Genomic DNA, 9219 nt, shown 5'->3' with positions numbered 1-9219 from the left:
AATGCTCGTTTTGGTGTTAAAAGGCTAAATGTTCGACTTGTCACGTTTTCTGGTAGTTTTATCAAATAAAAATATGAGGTTTGAACTAGCGAACCTGTCAGAGCGATATTCTGATTCGAATTGCCGTTTTCCGAAGCTAAAATTATAGTCAACGTGCTGTAGAACTGCTAGAGAACATAATTATGTGCTGACATTTAATGCAAGTCACGATATTTAGAGAGAATCCCTCGCATTTTAATTAATTTTGAAACGTTTAGAGTTCACATTTTCAAACAAAATGTAAAAAAATCCAAAGGTTAAAGATTTTTATCAACAAATATTTGCAATCAAAAGGTACTTTAGAGAAATTTTGATAAAGTGCATAGTTTTCTAGTCTTAGCCATAAGATAACTATTTAGAACTTTTTTTAAACTAAAATAATCAAAATTACCAAAATGTCAATTATAACCAAAATTACCAAATTGGCGGCAGAACGAAAACGGGTGATCGAAGTAAACTGTGCGTGCGACAGGACGCGTTTTTTTTCCTCTGTCATTTTTGTTCCCTAAATTTCGTTTAAAAAGAGTGAAATTTGTATAATTTTGGAGACTTTGCTGTCCTTTTCGGCGAAGTGTCAACTATGGGAGCTGAGGCAATTACGAAGTGGCCATCAATGAAACGTTCCTGTTGTTCCTGCCCCGTGTACCAGAAATGTCCTTACTGAACCAACGCCATTCAAGTACTGCTGGATGTGGACGAGAATTTGCTTCAATATTTTGATTGAGTGTGCTTAGTGATGGCCATCGTCCGGAAACTTCTAAGGTCAAGCTGGTAGCTGTCGTTCGCGTGGTGCAAGATTTCGGCTATCTGATTTCAAGTTCCATCAAGTTTGATCAAGTCCTAAACCATGGATTACTAATTTGGTGAGACCTTTCCTATTTGAATAACAACATATTCCTTCATCTACTCCAACATTCTCACATTTCACTTAAGTCAACCTAAAAAAACGAAACTATTGGCACTACGCCCCCCGGGGCATGGCCTTCCTCTAACGTGGGATTTCTGCTCCAGCGCCTCTGACGAGACAGGAGAAACCGGGACCGACGTTTTACTTCACCATCCGATAGAAGCTCAGTGGATAAGGCGGGAATCGAACCCGCGTCTCATAGCATCATCGGGATCGGCAGCCGAAGCCGCTACCCCTGCGCCACGAGACCCACAACCTACGCCAACCTTATTATATACGTGGTAGGGTGTTCCCTTAGTCGTTCGCTGTGAGTTGTGGATTGCCTGCTTCTCTAATGAAGGTTCGACTGAGGGGGCATGCTTATTAATTTCTCGTCGCTCCATACCCTCAGTGACGTGATGGGAGCAAGGGCGTCTATGCAAAGTGTCACTACACCCGCTACAAATTTCCGGCGCTTGGGGTGGGAAGAGGGAAACCATTTTATTTTATGCGCCGGTATTTGTAGCATAAAAATTCGTGCAAAAAAACTTATGCACGTGGGTGTACAGATTACGGAGTAAAAGATGATCGAATTGTTCACCTAGCGCTCACATGTGTTCCAGGACCAAGTTGCCTGCGGGTATGGGGATCATACATACATACATACATATAACCAAAATTACCAAATTGGCCAAAATTATCGAAATGATCTAAATTACCAAAATTACCAAAGTGATCTTAAATACTTAAATTACCACAATTACCAAAATACCAAAATAATTAAGATGGCAAAAAAAAACCAAAATGACCGAAATGAGCGAAATAACCAAAATTACCAAAACGGCCAAAGTTACCAAAACTACCGAAATGACCTAAATTATCAAAAAATAACCGAAATTACGAAAAATACCAATGAAAAATGACCAATAGGACCATAATGGCCAAAATTACCAAAACTACCGAAATGACCAATAAGACCAAAATAGTCAAAATAACCAAAATGGCCGAAATGACCGAATTGGCCAAAATGACCAACATGACCAAAATTACCGAAATGACTAAAATGGTCAAAATGGCCAAATTTACCAAAATTACCAAAATTACCAAATGGCCAAAATGAACAAAATGACCGAAATGGCCAAAATGACCAAAATAACCGAAATTACCAAAATGACCAAAATTACCAAAATAACCAAATGGCCAAAATGGCCAAATGGCCAAAATGACCGAAATGGCCAAAATGGCCAAAATGACCAAAATAACCGAAATGGTCAAAATGACCAAAATAACCGAAATGACCAAAATGACCAAAATTACCGAAATTACCAAAATGGTCAAAATGGCCAAAATGACCAAAATGCCCAAAATGGCCAAAATGACCAAAATTACGACCGAAATGGTCAAAATGACCAAAATAACCGAAATGACCAGGCTGACCAAAATTACAGAAATTACCAAAATGGTCAAAATGGCCAAAATTACCAAAATGACCAAAATGACCAAAATGGCAAAAATGACCAAAATGGCCATGATGACCAAAAAGACCAAAATTACCGAAATGACCAATAAGACCAAAATGGTCCAAATAACCAAAATGATCAAAATGGTTGAAATGACAGAATTGACCAAAATGACAAAATTGGCCAAAATGACCGAAATATCCAAAATGACCAAAATTACCAAAATGGCCAAGGTTACCAAAATGACTGATATGACCAAAATGGCCAAAATGTCCAAAATGACCGAAATGGCCAAAATGGTCAAAATTACCAAAACTACCGAAATGACCAAAATGAGCGAAATGTCCAAAATGACCAAAATTACCAAAATGGTCGAAATGGCCAATATGACCAAAATGGCAAAAATGACAAAAATGACCAAAATGACCAAAATGGCCATAATGATTAAATGACCAAAATTACCGAAATGACCAAAATTACCGAAATGACCAATAAGATCAAAATGGCCAAAATGTCCAAAAAGGCCAAAATGACCAAAAAACCAAAATGGCCAAAATTACCAAAATAACCAAATGACCGAAATGGCCAAATGACCAAATGGCCAAAATGACCAAAATAACCGAAATGACCAAAATGACCAAAATTGCCAAAGTTACCAAAATGACCAAAATTGCCAAAATGACCAAAATGACCAAAATTGCCAAAATTGCCAAAATTGCCAAAATGACAAAAATGACCAAAATGACCGAAATGTCCAAAATGATCAAAATTACCGAAATGACCAAAATGACCAAATGGCCAAAATGAACAAAATGGCCAAAATTACTAAAATGACCAAAATGTCCAAAATTACCGAAATGGCCAAAATTACCGAAATGACCAAAATTACCTTAATGGCCAAAATGACCAAAATTACCGAAATGACCAAAATTGTCAAAATGGCCAAAATAACCAAAATAACCGAAATGACCAAATTGTCCAAAATAACCAATAAGACCAAAATGGTCAAAATTACCAAAATGACCAAAATTACCGAAATGACCAAAATGACCGAAATGGCCAAAATGGCCAAAATGACCAAAATTGTCAAAATGATCAAAATTCCCTAAATGGCCAAAATGACCAAAATTTTTTAAAAAAATGTATGCTAGATACGACGGCAAATAATTTTAAGTTTTATTTTGTTTCGATTTCAACAGCTTTTACATGCATTTAATGTGTCTTTCATAATATCTTTGACATATCTTTGATGTTTGTTTCGAGTTGAAAACGATCGAAAGTGGATGCATTCGATGCGCCATAAAAATCAATCGTTCTTCCTGGTGCAAATCGTTAGTATACGATAGCGCGCTATTCAAACAGCGTGGCCTAGGGGGAAAGCTTTGAACCAAGCAATGGTTAGTTGCAGTTTTTTTCGCCAAGCAAACCAATTTGTTTTTTAATTTTCATTTCTAACGATGCCGCGATAATTGGATCAGACGCGCCGTGGTCGTAGTGGTCAATCTCTGTTTGCCTTTAGTCGGGTCTATGATAACACCCAGGGAATCGGGAAAAGAGTTTCAATCCTGTTGGTCGAGCTTTGATCAATTTGAAGTGTTTATGTATTTAAAGTGTATAGATTACGCGAAACGTGATCTATTCTGAAGTAGAGGTTGTTTTTCAAGATACCGTAGTAGTACTGTTGAATGTTTTCGATTCCCCTTCCATCAAATTATTACTTAAAACAGCAAAGACTGTTAAGTTAGTTATTTTGGTCATTTTGGTAATTTTGGTAATTTTGGCGATTTTGATAATTTTGGCCATTTCGGTCATTTCGGTCATTTCGATCATTTTGGTTATTTTGGTCATTTCGGTAATTTTGGTCATTTCGACCATTTTGGCCAATTCGGTCATTTTGGTCATTTTGACCATTTTGATAATTTTGACCATTTTGGTCATTTCGGCAATTTTGGTCTTTTCGGTAATTTTGATCATTTTGGTCATTTTGGTCATTTTGGTTATTTTGGTCATTTTGGTTATTTTGGTCATTTTGGTTCGTTTGGTCATTTTTGTAATTTTGGTCATTTCGGTCATTTTGGCCATTTCGGTCGTTTTGGTCATTTTGACCATTTTGATAATTTTGATAATTTTGATTATTTTGATAATTTTGACCATTTTGGTCATTTCGGTAATTTTGGTAATTTTGGTCATTTTGGCTATTTTGGTAATTTTGGTAATTTTGGCGATTTTGATAATTTTGGCCATTTCGGTCATTTCGGTCATTTCGATCATTTTGGTTATTTTGACCATTTTGGTCTTTTTAATCATTTCGGTAATGTTGGTTATTTTGGTTATTTCGGTAATTTTGATCATTTTGGTAATTTTGGTCATTTTGGTCATTTTGGTCATTTTGGTCATTTTGGTCATTTTGGTCATTATGGCCATTTAGGCCATTTTGGCCATTTTGGCCATTTTGGTCATTTTGGTCATTTTGGTCATTTTGCTTATTTTGTCCATTTTGGCTATTTTTGTCATTTTGGTCATTTTGGTAATTTTGGTAATTTTGGCGATTTTGGTAATTTTGGACATTTTGGTAATTTTGGACATTTTGGCCATTTTGGTCATTTTGGTTATTTTGGTCATTTTGCTTATTTTGTCCATTTTGGCTATTTTTGTCATTTTGGCTATTTTTGTCAATTTGGTCGTTTTGGTCGTTTTGGTTATTTTGGTCATTTTGACCATTTTGGCCAATTCGGTCATTTTGGTAATTTCGGTAATTTCGGCCATTTTGGTAATTTTGGTAATTTCGGTCATTTTGGTAACCATAGCCATTTTGGTAATTTTGGCCATTTTGGTAATTTCGGTCATTTTGGCCTTTCGGTAATTTTGGCCAATTCGGTCATTTTGGTAATTTCGGTCATTTCGATCATTTTGCTTATTTTGACCATTTTGGCTTATTGGTCATTTCGGTAACTTTGGTCATTTTGGCCATTTTGGAAATTCATTGCACAACAATGGAAATATATATTTTTTTTAGTTGTTAGTTGTTGGTTGTTAGTTGTTAGTGTTAGTGTTTAGTTTTTTTTCTTTGCATGAACATTTTTATTTTAGATAACAAGTTTTATGATCGATATAGGCAAATATATTTATTCCCAATTGATTTCAAAAAAAGGAAAAACTTTTTCACTTCACTGTCATAGTTTTACTTTCAGTGTATCATCACTGACAAGAATGTCAGTGCCAGGGAACGTTTTCGCAACCTTGAATAAAATCAAAACATAAACATTCGATTGGAACAAAGGCTTTTACCAATTATTTTCAAAACAAAATCAAACCACATCAAACTATCGAACTTAAAATTATGGAAAATTCTTATTTAAATATGGTAAGTTTTGTAGAAACACATGGAGATCACAATGGAGCAGGAGAATAAACACGGATCTACGTATAGAGTGTTGTAGGAGTTTCCCGTTTTTACAGCTTGACTTGATGCGTAAATTTCCATTTCTGACAGGCTCACGTCTACAGTAGAAAGGCGGAATACTTTTCGAAAAAAGGTCGCTACGATGAAGCAATGGAGTGCCACCGCAAAACGGTCACGAACTTGGATTTGGCCCTGAAAATCTCGCCCCCTTCTACGGTTATCTTGGAGTCGCTACAAATACAAAAGAAGTACCACTTGAAACAGGTAATGTTGGCTTATTTTGTAATTGTTTTGAGCAAAACTTTTTATGAAATTAATTCTAGGTGGAATCTTTAAAACTCAAAAAACAACAACACGAACGCTACATGAAAGCCCTGGAATACCAACGCCGAAGGAATCCCGAATACCTGGCCCAGCAAATGGAGAAGCTAGACAAGTACAACGAGCTGCAGATTGCCATTTATCACAACTTGGACGACACGGACACGCTGCTGGAATCGCTTCAAAAGTCCCGCTTGGGAGGACAGCCGGATCCCGCCGCTGGCAAGGCTCCGGTGGACGAGCTGGTTTCACTGAACCACGCGCTGCACCTGCTAATCCATAAAATGGCGCAAAACTTTGACGAGTACGCCACCGAGAATGAAAATCTAAAGGAGAAGCTGAGACTTTACGAAAAAGAAACCGAAAATCAACCGGCGGTGGCGAACTCGCTGGAAACAGGCCGAGATGCGCTCGAGGCGATCGAGTTCCATTCGCAGGAGCTGCCGGCGTTGGCGCCGCTGGAATTGCCGTCGTTTGATGTTTCCGGGTTTGAAAACAATTAGTGAGATTAGTGGTTTTTAAGTTAGTCTAAGGGAATAATCAATATGTTAGCATAATTAATTTGGGTAAGCTTCTTGGTTGATTTATGAAATAAATCTTGAGACATGACTTTGGCTTTGCTTCTTAGACAATTTTAATTTAATTTATGTATTATTTGAGTCCAATAGTTTTGCTACCGCATATTAGATTTGAAATGCAGAGATTTGGAGAACATTTTATTGTGCCCACATTTTTTTGATTTGCGATCCAAATTTTAAGTTCACATGAGCTTACGGGCTAAATGCAGATTTCATAAAAGCTTCAGACGCGATAAGGTGGGCAGGGAGCGAATAAACAACGGAGTTTTCTCTCCTCTACGAACTTTGATCTCTCCCTGCTCACGTTTTCATACAATGTTGGCAGGTTTCATACAAAAATAGTACGTAAATATTCAAATAGCTGTAACTTTTGAAGGAATTTTCTGATCAATTTGGTGTCTTCGGTATTGATAATGACTTTTCAGGAATAAAAAAAATGGTACGCGGAAAAAAATCTAAACCTAATTTCCCAAAAACCGTATTTATGATTTTCGACATTTTTTATATGTTTTAAGGGACAAAACCCGCAACTTTTGGAGCCATAGATAAGTATTCTAGTACGTTTCTTTTCAAACCTGTCTGGCTTCTTTTAAAAACAAAAAAAATAGACTAACAGTTAATATTTTACAAGTCGCTAATTGAAAAAGAGACGACCATTTGATCGTCAGAATTCCAGTAGATCCTCGATTCGCAACGATGGTCGCTACAATCATAATCCGACAACCGTTAGTTCAACAGATCAACGAATTTAGTCCGATATCATTTCACTACTGATTGATCGAGACTCTATGGAAATTTTGACAAATCAGAATGGTTTTTATGCTACTTGAATGAAAATCACCGATTCTGACAGAATTACTAAATTCACTATTACTAATTTTGTCCCTAAATAACTAAATGCGAAGCATAAAAAGTTGATATTTATAGTTAAAAACCTAAATTCTACAAAAACTAAATTTAAACAAACCCCCATCCGAACCTGACACCCACATTAAGATAGGGAAAAATCACATATGTAGCAGTTCATTGTACAAATGTGATACAGTGGACTCTCTCGTTGTCGATATTGAAGGGACCGTCGAGAGAGGGAGTTATCAAATTATAGAACGCAAAATCAAAGCAATCTTCTTGAAGGGACTGAAAATTTTATTGACAGCTGGAGCAATATTGATATCGAGAAGATCGACAGCCAGAGAGTCCACTGTATTTCCACTATCGGAGAACCTCCTTGTCTCGATGACAGCTTACCGGCCATCGATTAAGCCCTGAGACTGCGTCAAAGTGGGTTCTCGTAGCATGAAGTGTGTAGGGTCCTACGCGATGCAAATCATCTGACTTGTATTTATATTGCACCACACCTTGCATGCATATCGCGTTTGCACCACACCTTGCGTGCAACTCTTTGTGTTCCATTCTGACATAAGAGCGCGTGGCTATTGAGTCGAGAGAAAGCCACCGGCCGGAGCGGATGGCATTGTTTTGAGTTCGGTCTTGAGTCTAGACAGGGAACGACGGAACGAACCGATGGTTAGCGGGCGGACGGGTGGAAGGCCATCGGTGACGATCGGAGTGCACACAGGATATTTAAGGACTCTACAATTGGCGACGAGGGTAAAAAAAAAGAAGGAAATTCGGCCATCTGTGATTTTAAGGTGAAATTGTTTTGTTTACAAATAAAAGGAGCGGCCGTGGCTGACTGGTTACGGTGTTCGCTTTGTAAGCGAATGGTCCTGGGTTCGATTCCCATCTGCTCCCAACGAGAAAGTATAGGAATTATAAATCTTGAAACTCTGAACATGAACGAAAAATCAAAGTCGCTCGAGTCGGGGTTCGATCCCCCGTCCTTTGGATTGGTAAGCAAAAATGCTAACCACTAGGCCATCACGGCTTGGTGAGCTATGACTGGAATTAGGAATACTGTTACTATCAACTATATACGCGCTGGGTCCTTGTCCATTTGACAAGGGTTCGGAAGTTCTAAATAACGTTTGAACCCGATTGGTGCAAACGTTCTTCAGGGCGGGGCTTGTCGATAAAGCTGAAGTACCTCGCGCTCGGCTAGCCAGCGTAGAAATGGGTCACCGAAGCTCGGCAGAGCTAACACCTTCCAAATGCCTATGCGAGTTATTTGCATGTATAGAATGTAGATCTAAAAATACATGGAAACAACTCAATTTGTAAGAAGTGACCGCGTGGTCCCGTTTGGTTGGTTGCACACACACACACACACACAAATTGTTTTGTTTATAAATAAATTATAGCGAAAGGATCTAGTGCATTGTGCTGCATTGCTGGAAAAGAAGTGGTGTTGCGGTGAAAAAAAAAGTAAGAAAATTTAAAATTTCTGCTGGTCGGGCTTGTTTGTAAACATTAGAAAAAAAGTGAGTTGGATTTGAATTTTGATTTGAGGCGATAACCAACAGGGCCGCAAGGATAAAAAGGGGTGAGTGAGTGAGTGAAAGAAATTGTTTCGGAAAGCTAGAAAAAAGTTCTGACGTTTGGAAATATTTTGTTTGGCTTGCGGCAGCAGAT

At 37.8% G+C, this 9219-nt stretch overlaps 1 protein-coding gene across 1 annotated transcript; it reads left to right on the top strand.

Annotated features, from left to right (window-relative positions):
- Nucleotides 1–5590: 5590 nt before the first annotated feature.
- On the top strand, nucleotides 5591–6718 carry LOC120423212 (nuclear receptor-binding factor 2-like). The gene is made up of 3 exons (XM_039586918.2): nucleotides 5591–5749; nucleotides 5879–6052; nucleotides 6112–6718. The coding sequence occupies exons 1-3, from the start codon at nucleotides 5726–5728 to the stop codon at nucleotides 6610–6612; spliced, it is 699 nt and encodes a 232-aa protein (XP_039442852.1). The 5' UTR covers nucleotides 5591–5725; the 3' UTR covers nucleotides 6613–6718.
- The last annotated feature ends 2501 nt before the right edge of the window (nucleotides 6719–9219 follow it).

This window comes from Culex pipiens, chromosome 3 (assembly GCF_016801865.2).
Source record: "Culex pipiens pallens isolate TS chromosome 3, TS_CPP_V2, whole genome shotgun sequence".
Taxonomy (NCBI): Eukaryota; Metazoa; Arthropoda; class Insecta; order Diptera; family Culicidae; genus Culex; species Culex pipiens.
Note: the sequence above shows the minus strand (reverse complement) of the source record. Positions and strands in the feature narration are given on the sequence as shown.

What these genes read in the sequence shown, in the direction of transcription:
- LOC120423212 (XM_039586918.2), top strand. Translation starts at nt 5,726, where the DNA reads ATGGAAAATTCTTATTTAAATATG. An exon ending in AAAATTCTTATTTAAATATG is followed by an intron (nt 5,750 to 5,878) that starts GTAAGTTTTGTA and finishes CATTTCTGACAG; the next exon opens with GCTCACGTCTACAGTAGAAA. An exon ending in AGAAGTACCACTTGAAACAG is followed by an intron (nt 6,053 to 6,111) that starts GTAATGTTGGCT and finishes AATTAATTCTAG; the next exon opens with GTGGAATCTTTAAAACTCAA.